The 21,570-nt window shown below is 44.9% G+C and overlaps 2 protein-coding genes across 4 annotated transcripts in view; one reads left to right on the top strand and one right to left on the bottom strand.

Annotated features, from left to right (window-relative positions):
- The first annotated feature begins 1,112 nt into the window (after positions 1 to 1,112).
- Positions 1,113 to 13,180, top strand: TCP11L1 (t-complex 11 like 1). Of its 2 annotated transcripts, XM_054283730.1 has the most exons (10): positions 1,113 to 1,185; positions 4,599 to 4,764; positions 6,878 to 7,010; positions 8,203 to 8,323; positions 8,986 to 9,206; positions 10,248 to 10,384; positions 10,819 to 11,012; positions 11,291 to 11,472; positions 12,158 to 12,330; positions 12,538 to 13,180. In XM_054283730.1, the coding sequence occupies exons 2-10, from the start codon at positions 4,611 to 4,613 to the stop codon at positions 12,771 to 12,773; spliced, it is 1,551 nt and encodes a 516-aa protein (XP_054139705.1). In that variant the 5' UTR covers positions 1,113 to 1,185; positions 4,599 to 4,610; the 3' UTR covers positions 12,774 to 13,180. The 2 variants fall into 2 exon arrangements, with proteins under 2 accessions (XP_054139705.1, XP_054139707.1); XM_054283732.1 differs by lacking the exon at positions 1,113 to 1,185 and having other exon boundaries at positions 4,675 to 4,764; positions 6,882 to 7,010.
- Positions 13,181 to 14,802: 1,622 nt separating this feature from the next.
- Positions 14,803 to 21,570, bottom strand: part of CSTF3 (cleavage stimulation factor subunit 3) — a 47,971-nt gene continuing 41,203 nt past the window's right edge. For both annotated transcript variants that reach the window (XM_054283728.1, XM_054283729.1), the window contains 6 exons: positions 21,088 to 21,157; positions 19,654 to 19,849; positions 18,081 to 18,234; positions 17,602 to 17,696; positions 17,409 to 17,469; positions 14,803 to 16,516 (listed from right to left, as the gene is read on the bottom strand). In XM_054283728.1, the coding sequence (XP_054139703.1) occupies positions 16,314 to 16,516; positions 17,409 to 17,469; positions 17,602 to 17,696; positions 18,081 to 18,234; positions 19,654 to 19,849; positions 21,088 to 21,157 (779 nt within the window). In that variant the 3' untranslated portion in view covers positions 14,803 to 16,313. The remainder of the gene's footprint in view (positions 16,517 to 17,408; positions 17,470 to 17,601; positions 17,697 to 18,080; positions 18,235 to 19,653; positions 19,850 to 21,087; positions 21,158 to 21,570) is intronic.

Below are 21,570 nucleotides of genomic sequence, written 5' to 3'. Positions count from 1 at the left end.
TAACTTTGGAATGATATCACCAAAACTTCATTACAGCTGCTGTTGGGGGAAAAAAAAATATCAACCAAGTTTTGTTCAGTTTAAAGTGTTGAGCTCTGTTCTTTTATTTAGGAGCAAAACCTAATTTAATGATGATAACAAAGTAGTGATAACTGTTACAGTCACATGTGGTGAGCTGTTCTTAAAAAGCATCATCTTGTGTCAGACTCTCATGTCTCACTAACTCATGCTTCAGTGATTACTGGTGTCTGCTGCCAGGGGCCAGAGGGTTTCTCTGAAATGGAGCTGAAGGACTTGGTGTGCAACAGGACAATGTTTTACTGTGTCCTGATGGGGGATGGAAGGCAAAAATGTCAAAAGCTTCTTCTGGTTAATTACAAAGGACTTCTAAAAATAATCAGTTCCTGAAACCTAGCAGGGAAGCACAAGCCCTTATAGTTCTTAGTTTTAACTGAAAGGGTTTTATTATGAATGCACTTCCTCAGAAAAATTGCCTTTAAAATGTGGGAGTGGAAATCCTAACTTAGTGGTGGTGTTGGATTGGTTTGCTCTTCAGCAGAAGTATTTTCCCTTTTCCACCTGCTGCCTGCTGTAACATCTCGGTCAGGAGGATGAGATTCCTGTCGGGGGACTGAGCTGCTGCCGGTGGGCACCGCCTGCTGCAGTCTCGGTTCTCTGGGCTGGCCGCGGTGCCAGGCTGGCTCGGGCTACGGAAAATCAGCCCCGGGGCACTCAGAGGTGGGCACAGGGCAGGGTCAGCACGCCCCTTGCTCTTTTCGGGCTGGTTTAGGGAATCTGAGTGCCGCAGACTCCTCTGTGGAGGAACTGGCGGTCACTCCGTGACACGTGTAAGGACAGCAAGGACAATCCAGGACCGCGTTCGCGGGTTGCTGGGGGTTTGATCTGAACCAGCGCAGCGTGGTGGGGCAGACCCCGATCTATCCATTCACCCATCGCTGTCGGGCAGCGCGGGGCTCTGCTGGGCTCGGGCCCCGCTCCCCACACGGCAGCCCCGGCGCCGGGCAGCGGCCCCTCAGCCGCTCCGCCGCGGGGCCCTCGCTCCGCCCCGCAGCCGCCGCGGCCCGCCCAGCGCTGGGGCTGCGGCGCCGGCCCAGCCCCGCTCCGCGGCCGCAGGAGGGGCCGGGCCCGTCCGAGCCGGCGGCCGCGGCGGCTGCTCCGAGGGCGGTAAGGCGGGGCGGCCTGGGGCGGAGGGCGGCCCAGGGCTGAGGGGGGCGGCGGCAGGGCCGGGGGCGGCGGCGGGGCCCGGGCCCGGCGGCGCCGAGCGGGCGGCGCGGAGGCTCCGGGCCCGGCCGGGCAGCGCAGCGCCGGGGCCCCGGGCGGGCTCGGCCCCAGCACCGCCTCTCCCCCGTTCGGCCCGGCAACCCACGGACCCCCGGGCTCGTTCTCCCCCTTCGCCCATTGATGAAGCCCGGGGCTCCCGGGCCTTCCGAAGGGAAAACGTGGTGGGAGCAGCGGCGCTGCTGCAGGGCCGGTGGGGATGGGGACGGTGCCGTGTGAGCTGCCGGTAGGGATGGACGGGCTGGGCCTCACACGGAACCGGCAGCGGAGGAAACAGCGGGATTCCACAGCTTCCCTTCAAGTGGGACGGCGGACAGGCTGAGGCTTGCCTGCTAGCGGGTTATGAGGGAAATCAGCTGTGGTGTGGCAGGGGAACAGAGGAAGGGAAGAGTTCAGCGCCTCGGGAAAGAGCCGGGAGTGCTGGGCCGGGCTCAGGGCTGCCTCAGACGGCGGGGACAGCGCTGGGAGCCGGGAGCTGCTGCTCCAACCCTGTGTGTGTGCTCCAGGGCAGCACAGTGAGGTTTATTTTATTTAGTGCCCACCCTGTGTTTGCTCCAGGGCAGCACAGTGAAGTTTATTTCATGCCCACCCTCTGTGTTCTCCAAGGCAGCACAGTGAAGTTTATTTTATTTAGTGCCCACCCTGTGTGTGCTCCAGGGCAGCACAGTGAAGTTTATTTCATGCCAACCCTCTGTGCGCTCTAAGGCAGCACAGTGAAGTTTATTTTATTTAGTGCCCACCCTGTGTGTGCTTTAAGGCAGGTTTGTTTCGTGCAGGTGCCCATCACGTGGTTTGAGGAGCTCTAATGAAATGAAGCTGTGGAAAATGTTTCATTTAGATTTTAATTTGTTGCGTTTTTCTCCTCGCGTTTCTGTTCTCATTACAAATAAACGCGAGGGAAGTGGCAAGAAGTAGAGTTTGCTCTGTTAGGAGTTGGGATTGTTTCTGTGAAAGGAGGGATGACGGTCATGCTTCTGGAAGAGGTATTGTCAAGCTTATTTACCCCGTGGAAAGAGGATATGTTCTAGATGTGTTCTGGCAATAATAGCAGTAATCCATCAGAAAAGAGCAGACTATTGCAAACTAAACAACTAAACCAACAAGTGTGCCTGTTTACATCATCTGCTGAGCAGTCATTTGGGAGAATGGCCCAGGAGTTCTAATACCTGCCCTCCATAGCTGAAATAGGATTTTTTTTTAAACAAATGCTAATTAAATGAAATTTGGGCTGGGTTGGAAGCCGTGGCTCTCGAGCTGCCATTTTCTGGAAGGTAACACTTCAGGGTGTAGTCTGCATGGTAGGAATGATGGCCTGCTGGGCAGAGCAGGGGCCAGGAATCATCACACTGATGATCTTGTCCCTGTCATTTATCTTCTGTGAGTCCTCAAGCAGCTGAACTCAAACCTCAGTTTCCCCTCTGTGAGATTTATTGTTTTTCTCTGCTTTTCTCAGGGTAGTGAGGATAAAGTGCAGTGAGAGATTGCAAGGCACTGGGAGCTGTTGTGTGCATTAAAGACTGTAGTGGGGCTTGGTTGAGTCATCTTTGTGGTTCAGATTTGACTTCAGGGGATGCTTTGTGGAAGAGAATGGATGGGAAGAACGACCATCCAGTCTGGAATGAGTGTGGAAACCTTTATGATAATGCTTTTATCCTAGCCAAATTCAACAACAGGTCTCTCTCTCTCTTTAACCAGTGCTATTTTATATATATTTTATATTTTATATTTTATATTTTATATTTTATATTGCAGTGGTTGCTCTGCTCTTTTCTGTGAGCAGCCCTTTTATTACCAGAGCTCCTCATCCTCCATCTGGAGCTGGAGTGAGTCTGACAGTACCTGTGTGCCAATAACTCTCCTGTGTTATTCATCCCAAGCTCCTCATGCTGTTTTCTCTTCTAAAATAGCAATGGCACAGTGCTGTGGGCAATGTGTTGCATGCTGTTGTCTCTCAGGCACCGAGCAAGATGATGATCCTGAGTCATTGCTGTAGAGAAAGCTGTTCCTTACATGCCCTGAGCTTTCCAGCTGTCCTGGAATCACATTGTGCAATCAGTCTAAGCCCTGGTGGAGCAGGGTTGGTTATTACAGCTGTTGTATGGAAATCAATCTCAGTGCTGCATTTTATATTTTTGCACTGTTGCTTGCTTCCTGCTGCATCCTCTCCAGGGTAGTTTTTGATGCTGTGTTTTCTCTCAGTGGCTGTGAGGTGCCTCTGTAGACTTTCTGTTGCTGAGTTTTTTTGGTTTATTTCAAAATGTGAAAGTGGAGATGGTGATGTACTAGCAGAAAAAGGAAGTTGTTATTTTTCCAGGAGCTTTCTTTTTATTTTGAAAGCAGGCTCTTCCGGACTCCCACTTCACAGAACATCTAAGTTATTTAATTTAGAGACATCATATGCTCTCTGAGAGATTTCTGTGAAATGAAAGGCTGAGCAGCAGCTTCCTGTGTGATAGTTTTCAGTGGTGGATGTAGAAATGACATTCTTGATAGGGAAATCTGAGAATGAAGTAAGTGAAGATAAGGAACCAAGTGAGACTTGGTTTTCTGTGGTCATTTTTTCAGTGTAACTTTGGGGGCCCTGCAGGTGTCTGCAATGTGATATAAAAATCCTTTAATATGTAATGTCTCATAAACCAAGATTTTAATTACAAAAGCTATTCTTTACTGTCTTAATTAAAAAACCTAAACAACTGTGATGTTTTATGCATAAATCAGGACTCTTGAATATAATGAAAATATGGGAATAGAATTTTATAATAATTTCTTTCTTGTTCTTTTGCTGCTTCTTAATGCTTTTGGATGGCTCAGAGGGAAGTTTTTAAGGTGTGAGCAGTTGGGGCAGACCATAGTTCAGGGATATGTTATGTTCAGGAAGATTTATTGCTGTGTAGTAAGGAAATGTTGCCTCATCATCTTTTGTAAAACATGTTTGTGGCGTTGTTCTGAAGGTGATTTTTGTTGTTCTCTCAAAAGCAGTGCTAGGAAAGAAAACAGTATATTTTTCTCTCTCTGTATCATTATGGCAAGGGAACAGTTTGAGATTTTTGAGAATTGACTAGGACTGCAGATAAAATCAATGGTAGCTGTGTTGAAAGCATCCCATTTTGTGGGAGATGGGAAGTGAGTCACTGAGTCCAGGTCCCCTGCCATTATGGGGATGACATAACTCCTCATAAGAATTCTTTCATTCTTAATTTTTTGTCTTAATCAAGAGGACTCTTGGTAATGTTTACCCTCTCAGCCATGTCAGAAAATGCTTATTCATTCCCTTTTTCCTACTTTTTCTTTTTGTAAAGAACCAACTGAAAATGTCTCAGAATCCTGACGAGCTAAATTCCAGTGAAGAGAAGCTGAATGCTTTGGAGGAGGATGAGGAGGAGAGCTTGGACAACTCGGATCAGTCTGGCCGGAAAAGGATTCGACAGAGTGCTCCAGGGTGCCACAGGGATGATACACCCAAGTGTAAGCAAAACTGCTTTATGAAATGCACCAGAAAACCCTAAATTCTCTAATTGTTGGTGGGGGCAATCCTGGTGTTTGATAGCATTCTGTGCTTGCAGTTAAATACAGTGGGACTCCTGATGTTATGCCTTGAAACTGTAACACTTTCCTCCCCGTTTTCTTTTCATCTCCCTAATTGTGCACACAGTGTGTACGTTTTCTTAATTGTACACAATGACCACATTGCTCTGAATCACATGTATTCTAAATATCCTGGTGATATATCCTAAATATCCAGGTGAGTTTGTGCTCTTGGAATGGATGAACGCCACCCCAGAGTGTTCCAGCTAAACCTACTCTGCTGTTTGCCTTATCATTGCTGCAGCCCCTGTTGCCAGGGCAGGGCAGAAAAGGCTGTTATCAACAAAGGGATGTCCTGTCAGCCCCCTCACAGGATAGATGGAAAGTTGTATATTTAATCCTAGTGCTACTTCCATATAAGCAGGACTGCATGTTTTTTCTAAGGCATATTTTCTTTGCCATTCTGCTTTTAACATGAAGGTCTTGGATGCAATGTGGGAGCCAATATGTCTGGCAAATCTGTAGATAAAACCAAGGGGAAGTTTTTTGGCTCCAGGGATTCAATTCAAAGAAGCAGAAGTGCTCAGGCTTCTGTATTTCTGTAGGGAGTAACATTTTGTTTGTTGCATTCTTTTTGCTTTTTGGTTGTGTTCAGTGTGGTGTTAGTCAGAGATGTTCTGAGGGAGTTTCTGTTCCCATGCCTTGCTGGTTGCCTGGTGGGGAATGGGGTGTTTGTGTGGAGAGAGGCCCTCAACACGTGGAAGGAAAAGGCAGGGCACAGTCCAGCACTGCCCTGTACCACAAAGAGGAGGTTTGATCTCCAGCCCTTCCCTCCTGCAAGGGAGCAGCTATGAGAATGAAGTGATGTGATTTAGGAGCAATCTTTGGCCAGTGGAAGAGCCTTTGCTCTTAGAGCCCCCAGTGCTGGAGTGAAGTCATTTGGTGCTTGGACAAGAGCACTGTGAGCTTTGCTGTCTGCTGGTTCTTCTCAGACTGTCAGTCCTTGCTGTGTTCCCAGAGTCACTGTGCAAGGTTCAGCTCCAAGCAGAAGGAAATCAGGATTTAGGAGGGCAGCATGAAAAGAGCAAGACATTGATGAAAAACAAGCACATTGGAACCCAGCTGTATGAACTCAGAAAAGCTCTGCATGGCAGACAAGTGATGGACACTTCCTTTTGAAAGACTTTTCTGTGGAATCACTGAAGTCCAATCGACATGGATTATCAAATGAGATGGTCACAGTTTGCCTGAAACATTTCTCAGGGAGAAATGGAGATGCCTGCTTGGTTTCTTTCACTTTTGGGATTAATGTGTTGCTCCCATGCCTGTAGCTGAAGTGAATGAAGTACAGAATGGAATGGATCCATCATCCACCAGCCCTGTCACCCAGTCTGAGGCTGCTGGCCCATCCTGCTCACTCCCAAATGCCTGCCAGGGGAACAGCTCTTCAGCATTGGTGCTGCTGTTCTCTGTTGTTTGAGTAATGGCCTCTGGGGGAAAAAAAAAAAGAGTTTGGAGGAGTGCCATTTGCATTGGAAGTAGTGAGAATAATTAGCTACTGGTGTGCTGCTGCTTAACAGTGATGGTGATTGTTTGTTGACTGCTTTAATGATGAAATCACTTCCTTGAAAAATGTGAAACTGAAGTGGCAATATCTGCACAATGCTTGTGGAATTAGTATGGTGAAAATGGTGCTGTTTGTAATTATTTCTTCCTGCAACATGGAGAAAGATTCCAAGGTGCTATTAAAGCCATCCTAAAGAAGTATTGGTTTGTGTGGGGGGTTTTGTTTGGAGGTGGTTTTTAAAAGAGCTTGATAGAAGCAATTGTCATATTGAGCCCAGAATATCAACTGAGATCCACTCCTTGGGTTTTTGAAATACTCCAAACTTGTGCCATCCACCAGATGGGAAAGGAAGGGAAGGAAAGGAGGAAAATCTTCAGCTGATGCTGTCATTTGACCCTGTGTGCTGTCAGTGAGGTGGAAAGGGTCCAAAAGAGTTTTTCTGCAGCTTTTGCTGCGAGCTGTCTGACAGTGTCATTGGTGTTGCAGCCAGTCCCTCTCGGCCTGTGTCCATAGAAGAGCTCATGGAGACAGCCAAGGGAGTCACCAACATGGCACTGGCACATGAAATTGTGGTGAATGGAGACTTCCAGATAAAGCCAGCTGAACTGCCAGAACACAGGTAAGGTTGGTACCAAATACTAATAAAACTGTGTTTGTAGAAACTGCAGAGCAGCTCTGGGGGTTCAGGTAAAGGCTCTGGCTGGTGGAGGAAGTAGGAAAGAATAGAAGAAGGTGGTAAGTGTGCAGTTCTGCTTCCCCAGATGTGTGTGTGTGAAAGGAGAACCTCCTGGATCGATTGGAGATGTGTGGTGCAAACCCCAGAGTGCTGTGGTTTCTGTTGTGTCCCCTTGTCCCAGGACCCAGAGGCTGCAGCCTCCCCAGAAGCCCAGGCTGGCTGCAGATGTAGGTGGTGCTTTTAGCAATTTTTGAGCTTTCATTGCCTGTGGGAGTAAGAGGAAACTGGTAATTTTAGCTTTTCCTGTCTGTTTCTTCAGGCATATTTTAGACAGAGATTCCTGTGTTTTATTAGGTTGCTACTTTCAAGTTGGAAGCCTTTCCTTGTCTGTGTGAGTCTGCAGTAATTGTGTGCCCTGCTGAGAGGGGAGAGGGAGAGCAGAGGAAGCTTCATCTTCTGTTTTTCCCTCTCACACACACAGTGAGGTGTGGCTGACAGCCTCCTGCCTTGATTTGGGACAGGGAGTGCTTATTTCATGGGGGGAACTTGCTCTCCACTGGGGCCAGTGATGAAGTTACACCTGGTGTGAGCAGGAACTGTCACTATTTTGAATTAGGAATTGGTACTGAAGCAGTGGAATTCATTTATTTTTTGAATACAGACTGATCTGGGCCCTTATCTCAGAGTAGGTGCAGTACTTACATAGTGAAACCCAAGATTTTGTGTCAGGGAAGTCACTTCATTTCTGTTAGGTTTACTACTGAATTGATTTTACTTAGTGGGGCCTTTAAAAGGAACATGAATACTGGTCTTTTGAAGACAAAATGCAATTTTTGCTCTTTTTGTTTTGGTCCAGTTTTCTAGATGCAGCATGTGATAAATACTTTGAAAGGTTTTACTTTGTGGCCACCTTTGCTGGTGTTTAACCTTGTATTAAACATAAACCATTCCAAATCCTGTGTCCAGTTTTTCCTGCTTTTCTGAGTAACTTTAAATGATGGATCTCTGTTAATCATCACATCATTACTACCACATTATATTGATTTTATGACATGCTGGGCTTCAGGAGCTGCAGGTTATCTTTGTAAGGTGGTGAAGAGACCAATATCATTCTTTTGAACATGTTTATTCACAGCTTAGAGAAGAAAGTCAGAGATATTGTGCATAAAGCTTTCTGGGATTGTCTGGAAGCTCAGCTGAAGGAAGATCCCCCAACATATGATCATGCAATTAAGTTATTGGGAGAAATTAAAGAGGTAAGATGGTGTGATATGAAGGGAAATGATTGAATCTGAGTAGCTGCACTGATATGAATGAGCAAAAGTGGCTGGAGTTTGGCTTTTCATAAACAATGCTCTTGTTCTTTTTCATTACTGTATCACTGTGAACATATACAAGCTGTATAATCCTAGAGGAGAAATTTGAATATAAAACCAAATGTAAAAACCATGTAAGGTGATTAACAGGTAAACAATACCAGTTCCATAATTACAAGCTTCCTTCATGTAATGGCACTGGTATTAGTCATGGAATCAGTGAGATGCTCCAACCCTGGGCTGATAAAACCAAGCACAACAGTCTGAAGTTCATTCTGTGCCACAGAGGGTTTGCCACTCAGTAACTTCAGCATCACACAGTGTCAGGTGAAACACTTGGACTTGGGGAGTGGTTGGTGTAAAAATAAAAAAATCAATTATTTATTGTTTAGATGAGAATGCCCCCAGGTTGGATGGGGCATTAAGCAAACTGGTTTGGTGGGGAGTGACCCTGCCCCTGGCAGGCTTTTGGAACTAGGTGGTCTTTAAGGTCTCTCCTGACCCAAACCATTTTATGATTCTGTAATTCTGTGAGAGGTGGTTCAGTAACTGTTTGGATCCTTGTAGTCTTTGACTAATGCACTGTTAACTTTGCATTTCAGAGTCTTCTGTCATTCTTGTTGCCTGGTCACACTAGACTGAGAAGCCAGATTACAGAAGTTCTTGACCTGGATTTGATAAAACAGGAGGCAGAGAATGGGGCCCTTGACATTTCTAAGTTGGTCAAATTTGTTATTGGCATGATGGGGACTCTTTGTGCTCCAGCTCGAGATGAAGACATTAAGAAACTGAAAGATATTAATGAAATAGTTCCTCTTTTCAGGTACTGAAATGTATTTATTAGTCATGTTCTGAGTCCCTTAAATAATTTTAGAAGTGGAGGGGGCAACTTGAAACTCCTAGAAAGAAAAGAGTAATAGGAAAAAAGATACAGCTGTGGGTGTGAAGGGGAGGGATGCTCCAGGGGTCATTAACAAGGGCCATCTCTGATCTGGTGACTTGGAGGATTTGTCTGGCTCCTGCATGGCACTGAAGGACATTTGCTTAAATGTCAAATGCAAATAAGCTGTAAGGTAGCAGATGAATAATCAGTTTGTATCAGAATTGAATGTCAACAGCAGTAGGTGAAAAAAGCACACAGGGGCTTAGGGGAAAAGCATTACTGGTTTCCAGCCAGTTTGTCCTTTCCTCCCAGTTGGAGCTCTCTCTACCCCAGTCCCTGTGGAATTCCCTGTCAGTTCCAAAGGCAGTGTGTGTTCCTCATCTGGAGCATCCAGGCTTCTGCTTTGCCACCACGTTCTCATGGAGCAGCTCAAGGTCTCAGTAGTTGGGAGAGGCTTCATTAACCTTGCTGTTTTCTAATTTGAAAAGCTTCCAGGAGTTCAAGATTGACTTGGCAGAAATATTGCCAGCAGGAATTAGGTTGCTTTGAAATGAAGGTGTTTTTCTTTGGTGTTTGTTTGTTTGTTTGTTTTTTCTTTTTTGCCCCTTGGGTCTGATTATTCACTTCCCACTGAGTTTGGCTTTCCAGGCTGCCAACAGCCATGGCATGCAAGGAAACCCAGATATCTTTTCATATACAATACTGCACCTCCTGGGAGATAAAATCTGTGGAGCTAGTGAACTTCATTCCATGGAAGCTTTTTTACAGGAGAGCAAGATTTGTTTCCCACTTGGAAGAGGCACATGCATGCATGTACATGCTTGCTCCAGCTTTTTCTGTCTCATGCTCTGAAGTTGTTAAGCTGTTACTGTTTCCCATGCATGTTTTTGCTCTTTCTTTAGACAGCCTGTAATAAATCTTGTAAACAGCACCTCTGAAACATCTGCAGCCTTGAATAACTTTTTCTGTTTGTTTGTTTAGAGCAATTTTCTCTGTATTAGACCTAATGAAAATGGATATGGCAAACTTCGCTGTCAGTAGTATTAGGCCAAAATTAATGCAGCAGTCTGCTGAATATGAAAGAAAGAAGTTTCAGGAGTTTCTTGAGAAACAGCCAAGTATGACTTTGTTCCTTTCTTTCTTCCCCCCTGACCTCCCAGTAAACTGCGTGTCTTTGCTTGTAGATCATGAAAAGAACTCAGATATTTTCATAAGTTCTAGAATTCGTATGGTAAATGACATTTTGGGGCTTGTGCCCCAAAACTGGTTGGAAAAAGTCTGCCAGAGCAATAGCTGTGCCCTTGCTACATTCAGTTTAATTTCAGTACAGTGTAGGGCATGATTACCCAGCATCATCTCACCTCTGATTTCCTGTAGCTGTGTGGTTTTGTTTTAGACGTTCTGCTTGATGCAATAAATGAAATGCATGTCATACCTGAAATCATGGGCATTAGTCATAGTAACTAATGGGATTGTTTGGAAATTATTGCTGGAAGAACCTAACTGTGAAAAGGAATTTTCTCAACAAGAGTCTTTTTCCCTGCTCTTCCAGATTCTTTAGACCTTGTCACAAAGTGGTTGCAAGAAGCAGCAGATGATCTTGCAAAGCTGGGACATGAAACGTTGCCTCCCCACTGTAATGATGGTGCCACTGGTGGAGCTTCTGCCTTGTGCTTCACTGCTGTACAAAATCAGGCCTATCTGAAGCTTCTCAAGTGGGATCACGTGAACAGGCCTTTTCCAGAAGTAGGTATTTAACAGGAAAATTGGTTCTGTGCTTCTTGCACTCCTCCATTCCCAGCACACAGCAGAAGCTGTTGGGGTTTGTAGCCTGGCAACACGTACAGTGCTAAACCATTGATGTGTGACTGGGAGATGGGGCAGCTCTAACTTGTCTCAGTGCTGAGAGCTGCTTAGCTGGGGCAGAGGAGCCAGTGCTCTCACTGTGCTCCTGGTGCTGGCCTGCTGTTCCCTGGCCCTTTGCTGACCCTTCTCTGACTCCCTGCTCTGCTGGCTCCCTGCAGACGCTGCTGATGGACCAGACACGCTTCCTGGAGATGCAGCTGGAGCTGGAGCAGCTGCTGCTGGTGGGGACAGTGCTGCTGGTCACCTTCAGTGCAGCAGGCCCGGCTCTCATCGACGTGCCTGGCTTTGCAGAGAGGATCAAAACCATCGTCAAGGTGCTGCTGACAGGGATGCATCTCCCGTGAGTACAGCACTCCTGCTCTCAGGGCAGCTGCAGGAGCTCTCCTGGCACCCTGGGAAATGATCAGCTTCAGCCACTTTCTGGCTGGGGACTGCAGGAAATGCAATCTTTCTATGAGTCCAGCTTTTCTTCAGCTAACTCACACAGAGCCGTCTTTCCTTAATCTGCTCTTTCATGGTTTGTACAAACTTGGTGTTTTTCATGGTGCCAGGCTGGCACAGGAGAGTGCCAGCAGCTGCCCCTGCTCAGAGTTTGGGCCAGGCTCCCCAAAAACCTGGGAGATAAAAATATGGAGCTAGTGAAGTTCATTCCATGGAAGCTTTTTTACAGGGGAGCAAGATTTGTTTCCCACTTGGAAGAGGCACAGTGAGCTGCCTGCAGAGTCAGTGATTACACCTCCAGGTTTTGCTCTAGTCAGAGCTGTCCTCAGGCAGAAAGTCAGCTCTTATGTGTATGGATTGTTCAGGTTTTAAGTCTTGAATGTTCTCCTACTTCCTTGCTTTAGATCTCAGCTTTATTTTTCATGTGTATATAATTGGATTAATCTTTAAAATTGCCTTTATCTGCATTGTGCTTTTCCCGCTACATTTGCTAAGTAAGGCAACTCTAATTGAACGATTTATTTTTAAAAAGTGGGAAAACAGTGAGTAACTAATACAGTTGTGCTGTACCTCATGTTTTGTAGCTCCTTCAACCTGAAGGAATCCCTGGCCACCGTGGGTGAGAAGGTGTGTGCTGAGGTGAACAGCTGCCTTTCCCAGCATGGCTTTACCCCGTTCTCAGCTGAGAGGGAGGCTGTGCTGAAGGGGCAGATCCAGGCAGTGGGCAGCCCAGACAACTCCATCTCCAAGCTCATAGGTGGGTCTGGAGAGTGCTCTGCTCTGCCTGTGGAGCTGGGGCTGGGGGATGTGCAGGGCTCCTCTCTCCCTGCTGTTTCCACGTTGTTTCCATCTTGTCTTTCCAATTGCTGGCCACCTTCAGGCTTGCTGCATTTCACATGAGGTGATGCTGTTTCTAATTCACCATCTCTTCTGCAAACAAACCAACCCCCTTTTTTTTTTCCAGATTCTCGAATTCAAAAGTTTCTGGAGAATTATCTTGCATCCGGTCACCAGAAATCATTGCCTGCCATTCCTGGAGGATTAGGCCCCATTCAGAGGGAGCTGGAGGAGATTGCTGCCAAGTACATTCGTCTTGTCAACTACAACAGAATGGTCTTCAGCCCTTACTATGATGCAGTCCTTGGCAAAATACTGACTAAGGGAGAATCCCAAATTGTAGGGAAGTCAGAAGAATCATAAAACCAGTCTGTGTGCTATCACTACAGTATTGTCAGCTATTAAATAAAACTTGTACCAATATTTGTCTAGGAAAAGAGCTTTCCGTGTAAATACTGGTTCCTTTAACCCACGAGTGCTGACTGGTGAGGGAAACAGAGGAGATGCCAAAAGGGTTCTGAGCTAAAAGAGGAGAGATGCATTTCTAATATAATTATGCAACCTGGGGAAGGGGATATCATAGGAGTTTTCTGGCTGCAATTTTTAGATTTTTGAGCTGGTGATAGGTAGGGCAAGTTTAAGAACCAAACTTTGTATTTAAGTGGCTCATTTCAGGGCATTTAACTCTTAATTTACAGTGAACTTACTTTAATTTATCCAGAGCTGATTAGCAATGGTTCTTCCCAGAAGGGGTGATTTGGTTTTTTTTTTTTTTTAAAAATTCTTACTTTAAAGAATTAATTAAGTTAAAATTCTAAAGGTGAACTTTACCAGACAAAACACCAAGCCAAACAGCACTTTACTGTAACATTATGGTGAGTATGGTAGTTTTTTTCTGTATTTTACTGCATTTTTAATAGCATTTTTTTGCTGTTTACCTGCAGATGTTACAAAACATAATATATTTTTGTAGCAAATTTTCTGGTTATTGGGTAACTGTCCTCTGCTATGTACAGTACTCCCAGAGGTGGCAATCTTATAGATTGCAGCTGTATTTATATCTTGTAAAGATTTCAGAAAGGGCAGAGCTAAAACATTTTGATAAAAGTGGCATTTCTTACCTTCTTTTCTTTTGCTAGTAATTTACTCCTTTTTAGGTGAAATACTAATTTTAAAGTAAATTCTCATTTGCAGAAGGTGGATTTAAAGTGCGTGAAACTTTAGGTTGAAAATTTTGGGCTTTTTTAAAAACTACAACAGGGGATGGTTGCATATTCAATCATGTCTTCAAAAATGTCATGTGCAGGGCACTGTGGGCAGTATCAGTGATTTTAATGTACTGTGAGGGGTGAATGGTTTGATATTAGTTTGAATATACAGGGAATATTTTAGTAGATTTTTTCACTTTCTAGATGTGTTCTTGAAACTTAGAATATTTGTAGGTCTCGAATTTAATAAGCTACATGTTGTAGAGAGGAGAAGTGCCCAGTGATCTTACATTGCAATCTCAGGCTCAGCTGGGAGGTAAGTGAAATTTTCCTCTGGTTGAGCACAACTGTGTATTTCAGTAATCAATATTTGATGGTTTTGTGAGAGCCAAGTTTGTAGTTACTCACAGTAAGTGGCCCAAGGATGAGGTTGTCCAAACCAGAACGTGCTGTCTTTAAAAAAAACAACAAGGTAGGTGAAATAAATGAATGAAGGGCCCTTGTATTGCCAGCAGGCAGGTTAATTTAGGAATCAGCCAAACAGAACTTGATTATGATCCACTGTTGATGCTTCCCTTTCCAGTTTCCTTTGAATCAATGTGGATAAAGCTGCACCAACTTTGTGTTTGGAGGGGGATGGGAGAAATAAGACCTTTTTTTTCTATATTAGCCTATGCAACTCTAAACCAAATCTTTTCTCATGCATTACAAAGCCCCTTCCCCAAGGGAAAAGCCCTGTGAGAGTTCATCAGCTCAGACAAGGGATTTTTCTCTTGGCCAAATGAACGTCCGTCTTTGAATCCTCCTTTGAGGACTCAAAAATGAGGTTGGTTAGCCAGAAGAAAAGGGTTCTGAGTAGGATCTATTTCACTGTTTGGATCAGCAAAGGATTCTACAGAGGCCTTCAAGGCTGCTGCCTCAGCTTGCTGGGCTTTGCTATTAGAGCAGGCTCTGCTCCCATCACAGCCTGAAGCTCTGCAGCTGCACCACCTCCCTCAGTGAGCTACCAGAGCCCTCACTGCTGGAGCTGATGGCACCAGGACAGAGAACCAGGCACAGCTGTTTCCATTCTCCTGAATGAGAGCTGCACAGCTTAGGAGTTGCTGCTGTTGTTTTATCATTAGTCCTGCCTAGGAGCTGCCTTTGGAGGCACAGGGTGAGCTCGAGGGTGTGGGGAGGAGCATCATGGTGGGACAAAGAGAAGCCCTTGAAAGGTGTGTGGCTGATGGCAGGGTGCAGGGCACTGCTCTAGCAATGGATAAAACCCTGACTGAGGAGATGGCTGCTCCCAGGGCTGGGATTCAGGGGTCAGGCCCACACAGGGAATGCCAGCTCTCCTCACAGGATGGGTTTGATCGTAAGCCTTTGTGTAGCAGGAAGATCCTAGAAAGAGGGAACAGAGTGCAGCACTCACCTGGCTCCACTCTCACCTCCAGGGCCCACACAAAGGAACAAATGCCCCTGGCACAGGTGCTGGGGGCCTTTCACCAGGAAGGACCTAAAGGAACTGCACTAACTTCCCACAAGTGCAAGGTAATGATTCTCCCAGGTTGTTCTATTTAAGGAGAGTGTGTGACAAACATCTCTACACCCTCTCTAAAGAAACAGGGAGCTGCAATTGAGTGGCAAAGCAAGGAGGACATTCCAGGATGGCCAAGGCCAGCCCCATCTCCTGGGGCAGCTGTGCTGTGCTGGGAATGGCTCCATCTGCCCCAGGCTCTGACTGCCCTCTAGTCCAAGGGCTTCTTAGGATCTAATCAGAGTCAATCTTATCACAGCCAATTCCAAGTTAAAAGCTGAAGTAGGCATAGAAGCTGCTTGGAAAGCTCACATAGTGTTTCTTTAGCTTGTTTGAAGATAAGTGCAAGGATGTAGCTGATTATTAACATTTAGCTTTGTGCATTATGTGGAAGAGCAGTGCAGGTATCCAGGACCAGGCTGTGTGAGCCAGTGCTCCTGGATTACCCGCACTGAACTGAGTTAGTCTTACAATGCTGTCTTCTTCAAACAGTCCTGGAATTACAAGCCAAAGTGTGCTGTATCCTCTAGAAAATGGAAAGCAAGCTCCATTCTAATATGTATGCTCTGATCAATTTCCTGTGACGGTATAATTAGCATTGCTTTTGAAGTGGCTGAGTAATATTTAAGAAGTACCTTGTTGTGTTTGAATAAAACCAGAATGAGGCATGATGTTATGGCTATCCTTTTATTTTAAAGGAATGGTCTTTTGTTGTCGTTTTATTTTTAAATTTTCAACTACAAAACAGATTCCTTACATTCTGCCATAAATAAAAACGAACAATAAGGCAGGACACTACATGAACAAACTGAGAACAACTGTTTTCCAGAAAATGTGAATTAAAAATGCTTCACAAGTATAAGCCATCCAGTTTTTAAAATAAAACTGTTGAAAACCCACAAGAGTTCAAGTGGTAGATGTGTACACCCTCGAAGAACAAAATACAGTTTTGACATTTTGCACTTTTGGTTTTGAAAACCGAGTTTTGTTCAGAGCACATTCTAAGGTTGTTCGGGCTGTTTTCAGATCAAGAACCATATGGGAGAAGAGGCACCACAGTAACAAAACCATGTTCAAGGATTTTTTTGTTTGCAGCTGTCCCTTTTAAATGCTTGACTTTTAAGAGACTGGTTCAATGCAAGTCTTTGTCCGTCACAGCAGAACTCCAAACTCGTTTCACCGGATTCTCTTTTGCTGCCGCGCTCTGTAAATGTCATGTACAGGGGGAACTACAGATCCTTTCTCCTCATCATCATCAGAATCCTCATGTGATCTCTTCACAGCCTTGTTGAGAATGGTGTTGTTTTCCACAGGTCCATTGCCCTCCACAGCTATCTCGGGCAGGCCGCCCGTGATTATCCGCACGGCTTCGTCAACAGCTTCAGGGAAAGACACACACAGAGCACTCAGGGGGAGCCCAGAGCCTGCCCAGCACCCAGCAGGGACACCCACACACACCCTGGGGACACTTCTGCAGCATCAGACACTTCTCCTGCCCTCTTGTACAAATATTAAGCCTTGGCTGTGTGAAACTCTGAGCACTGGTTAGAGAGGAAATGCTGCTGCTCCAGCTGGAGCCCTCCCCTCCCTTTACACAGGAATTGAGGTCATTTGAGAGCTGCAATAAAACAGGAAGGCCTTTTGGGAATCAGGGTAACTAGTTCATGATTCACCAGAGGCTGCACAGCAAGTCAGTTTCTGCTTCTCAACAGAGGAAGCCTCAAAAATACCCTGTATAATTTAAATAGATATTTTAGTTTCACTCGAAGAAATTAAATCCTACAGTTCTTTCTCTGTGATATTTTTTTTTCCTCAAACAAGGAGCATGAGGAGTGGCATATTATCATCTGCTGTAGGATCTGTGCTGTCTCTCTGTTCCAGAACCCTCCTTCCCCTCTTTGCAGGGGCTCAACAACGTGCACTCAGAGTTATCCCTCACCAAGCTGCAGATTTGGAATTTCATGTTGCAGCTGCAATGCTGCTGGAAACGCTGCCTTTAAAGGGTATTCTCAAAATCTTAATTTCTTTCTTTCAGTTGATACCACCAACATATTAAAGAGCAGCTGGTGATGTGCAGATTTTTGACTTTTTGTTGCCTCCCTGCAGGTAAAAGTGCAAACACCTCTATGCAGATTCCAGTGCAACCTCCTCTGCTCTCAAACACTAATTACAATTTGCAAATGAGGTCTGGGTTTTAGACACAAATATCCATATGTAAAAGCAAGTCTCATGCAGCACTAGCACAGCCTCCAGAGAGGACAAGTAACTTACTGTCTGGCAGTTTGCATCTTCTGAATATCTCCATGAGCTCATCCACTTGAACAAAGGGACCCTGATTTGTTACCAAAGGAAAAAAAAAAAAGTTTAGAAGGTTATTTTCAATAGAGTGATACACACTGTGGTTCTGTCATGACAGAATGTCTTCCACAGCTTTCTGAAATGTTCAGAGCTCTTTAAAACAAACCTGAAAACAAATAGGAGGTGGCAGGAGCTTCATGAGAACTACAGCTGCTGGTGGAACAGGAAATACCCCGCCTGGGACAGGATGTAAACCTGGAGCTGTGGGGAGAAAAGCTGGGTGAAGCCAGTGCAGGACAGCTGGGCCAGAGCTGCTTTTGCACTGCATTGTTATTTGGTACAAATAATTAGTACCTTGTCCCTTTTGCCTCTACTAATTCCACACTGTTCACTCAGCCATCTGCTCTGTGATGTGTGTAACAGCTTATTACCATTTACCAGACCCCAAACTCCTTGTACTTATTTCCATGTGACCTTGGCATTAATTAAAACACATGTGCCTTTAGCAAGCCAGTGAAATGACAGCCTGAGAGTTAAGTACAGGTTTAGATGGCTGAGGAGCAGCAAAGCCTCTGATGAGGCTGAACAGCCAGGTTCCCAACTCACCACAGGTGAAACACAACCACTCCCCGAAGCCTGACTTACGTGCTAAGTGTCTTGGCTGGAATGGAATCATCTGCTGCGTGTCTGGTTTGGGATATTCAGGTTTCCTGTCTACTTCATCCTTGAGAACAGGCACGATGGAAGGTGCAACCACAGGGTCTGGAATTATTGCTGCTAGCTTGGCACGGGAGACATCCTGTGAAAGCCAATTAGAGAGTGTGAACTTGGCAGGATCACACTGCTAGCTTCAATTACAGAACAAAACCTCGCTCTGCACCAGTTGCTTTTTCTCACTTTGTCTTCATTATCACCTCAGATAGCCTCTCACAAGGCCATCTGGGCAAAACTTGCATGGTTTCATTAAAGATTTGAATCCTACAGCGACCCAACGGGATGGAATGGAAACACTTGTTTCTGTTCCTGAACGTGCGTTTGTCATTTTGGAGTGGCTCCTTTTTTAGGCTAACAGGATTTAGGTGAACAGGTGCAGAGCACTAGGCCTTCACAACTATCATTTCTCCCTCATTTCATTCCTAGATTGCTTTAGCTGGAAAAGAAGTAAAGCATAAGGCAGTCAGCAGGCATGCAAAGCATCAGTTCAAACAGGATTATGTTTTGGCATGTTCCAAGCAGCAGGACTGCACCATCTTAGGTGCACACTGCCCTGCAATCACTTAGCAAAATGTACTTGTTGGTAAGCTCACATCCAACCTCAAAATAACTTTGCCCCCACTGCATTCAAAGAAAAGTATTCAGTGGCTCAATGTGACTCTGATTTCCACCTATCAGATTATTTTAGAGCTCTGTGATGGTCAACAATGCAGCTGCTTTGTTAACTTTGATGGCATCTGTATTTTTCATACATTATTTTTCTGTGTAAGAAGTAAGTGGAAGCTGAGGCACTGCTTTAGAACCATGGATTGAGGGTTTCTTGCTGTCCATGCAAATGGCAATCAGCTGTTTCTGCTTCTCTGGCAGCCTTTAAAAATTGTAAACCAACATCCTGTTCTGTTCTAATGATTCCCCAAAGCGTTAAATGACAGAAACAGTAAAAATACATGTGGTTAGAAACCAAACAGGAGACCACCTGATACAGGGGTCTGGCCTGGACTTTGAACTCCACATGGCAGCAAAAACTGAAAAAAGAGGCACCAGTGCTCCCTCAGCCATTCCCAACAAACCCTGGCACTGCAGCATGTGGGCTTTGAGGCAGCTCCCACTGAAGTCAGGGGAGCTCTGCCACCCCAGAGCAGAAGGACAGCCAGCCATATTTCATCCAGGTAACCTGATCCTACAAATTTCCCACAGAACTCTGGTGTTTGAAGGAGCCCAGATGTGGAGTGGAGGCCTGTAGCTGCAAGGGGATGGCATTAACACACTGACCTCTCCATGGGAAGATGGGAGGTAACCAGGAACACCCAAAACTGCAGCTGGTACTGATGGTCCTGGCTCCTTTACTGCCCAATGAGACCAGGAGGAGCAGGAAGAACAGGCCTATTTTACCTGCTTTTCTAGCAAGGGGAAGGACTATAAGGCAAGTCCTAAACAAGGAATTGCCCAAGATTCCTAGGATTGAGAAGAACACCAGTGAACTGAAGTGTTCTTAGCCACTCACCTTATAACCAAGGGCCTTCAGCTCGCTGGCAGAGCAAGGGTACAGATCCATGAACTTGTACCTGTCCACCAGCAGAGCTGTTTCTTTGCCCTCATACTCTTCCTTGAAGGCTGTAAACCTGCGTTTCTCCACCTTCAGGATGCTGGCCAGATCCCCAATGTTACTTTCAAAGGCTAAAAAGCGAGCCCAGATCTCCCTGGAACAGAGCAGGACACTGAGGGTTACTGAAGGAGGAAGGAACACTGAGCACAACCCAGTGACAAACCCACAGGAGGACAGAGCCAGAGGAGCCCATCTGGGAGGGCATGGCCACTTCTGTTCTTTGCTTTAGGTGCAAATCTAAAATAGGCACTGCCCTCCCAGTGCCTGCTGTATTTCTGTAAGAGCCCCCAGCCTGGTGGGCTGCAAAGGAATTTGTTACAGAAGGGAAAGGAATTCTGGTGTCAAGGAACTCCAGCATTTGAGGTGAGCTTTCATCAAACACTCTGCTCATCCTGTACACACAGCTTCACTCTGATGCTGACATGGGAAGGACTTTTTACCATGCATTGTGATCACAGAGCAGCACATTCTAACTGGCAAGACCACAACAGGCAGCACTTCAGAATTTTATACAGCCCAAAATATATAGAGTTACTGCTGATTTCTCCATGGAAAATCTCATATATAACTTAAGCAATATCTGACCATATTTCTGGACTTGATTCAACTTATATTGTAGCATTGGAGTTCACCTTTGAAGAAAGTTCAGCTTTTAAGCTCTTGTGTTTTGTCACTTTTAAATTGGTTATAAAAATATTTCTCACAAAAGATCAGAACTGAAGTGCAGAACAAATATGCACAGCAGTGCCATATTTGATTCCTTACTTTTGATGCTTTTGTAATAATGGTGAAGTGAACCCTCCGACTGCAAGGCTTTGGTGAGCATTTTTTTTGAGAAGGAAACTTAAAAAGTAGTAATGCAAATATGGCAGTGAGTGGTTAATCCAAGTCCTTTCTGGTTCTTTTCCTAAAATAAAATATTTTCATGGCTGGGAGATGCTCAGCACCCTCCTCAACAAATTCCTGACTCACCTTCTCAGCTCAGACCACTGAATCCTTACTGTACAGGAGGATTTTGCACTCTATCCTCAACAATCCTGCATCAGTGAGACTTTAATTTATTATTAATAAATTAAAGTCTCACTGATAAATGAGACTTTCACTAGAGGTGGGATAGGGACTTTCCCAAATTAATGACTTTCACTAGAGGTGGGATAGGGACTTTCCCAAATCTGTCACAGCTGTTGCTATTTTGGACAGCATGAAGAGGGGAAGGAACATCTGTACCTAATTTTGTCCTGCTGTTCATGTTTCTAATTTCTTTGGGATATTTATGGTTGAAAGGGGTTATGTATCTTTTCCAGAGCAGTGCAACTGCTTTTGCACACATACCCAGATTTCTCAGGTGGAAGGCTCCCTGAAGTTAAAACACGTTCAAACAAAACTCTTGTATTGTTGTCCTCTTTAAAAATAGAAAGAAAAAGAAAATCACACTGAGTAAAATATATTAAAGACAAGTTAAAATATGTCCATTCAAAGAGATGTGTACATTGAATTAAGCATAAAGCTGACTTTCATGGATTTGAATTTCAGTAAGTATAAAGAGATCTGAGTGCCCACATAAAACTTCCCTGATGTTAAACTCCCACGTGAATTTGTTCTTTGGGAGTCTTTTTTATTGATAGTGACAAAACTTATCCTACTACAGGTTCTTTTATAAGACCACAGCTATTACTTAGCATCTCTTCAGGATTTCTGGGGGTTTTATCAATTTTCTTGAATTATCTCAGTAGCATATGTTGGCAAATGTAAATTTGGCCTTTCAATTCATTATTTCCCTTTTAAATCAGGGCAATATTAATATGCTTGTATTAT

Source organism: Melozone crissalis, unplaced genomic scaffold (assembly GCF_028551555.1).
Source record: "Melozone crissalis strain CALT ecotype California unplaced genomic scaffold, PUWL_Pcris_2 ptg000038l_1, whole genome shotgun sequence".
Classification (NCBI taxonomy): Eukaryota; Metazoa; Chordata; class Aves; order Passeriformes; family Passerellidae; genus Melozone; species Melozone crissalis.
The sequence above is the reverse complement of the archived record's forward strand: the minus strand, read 5'-3'. Positions and strand labels throughout refer to the sequence as shown.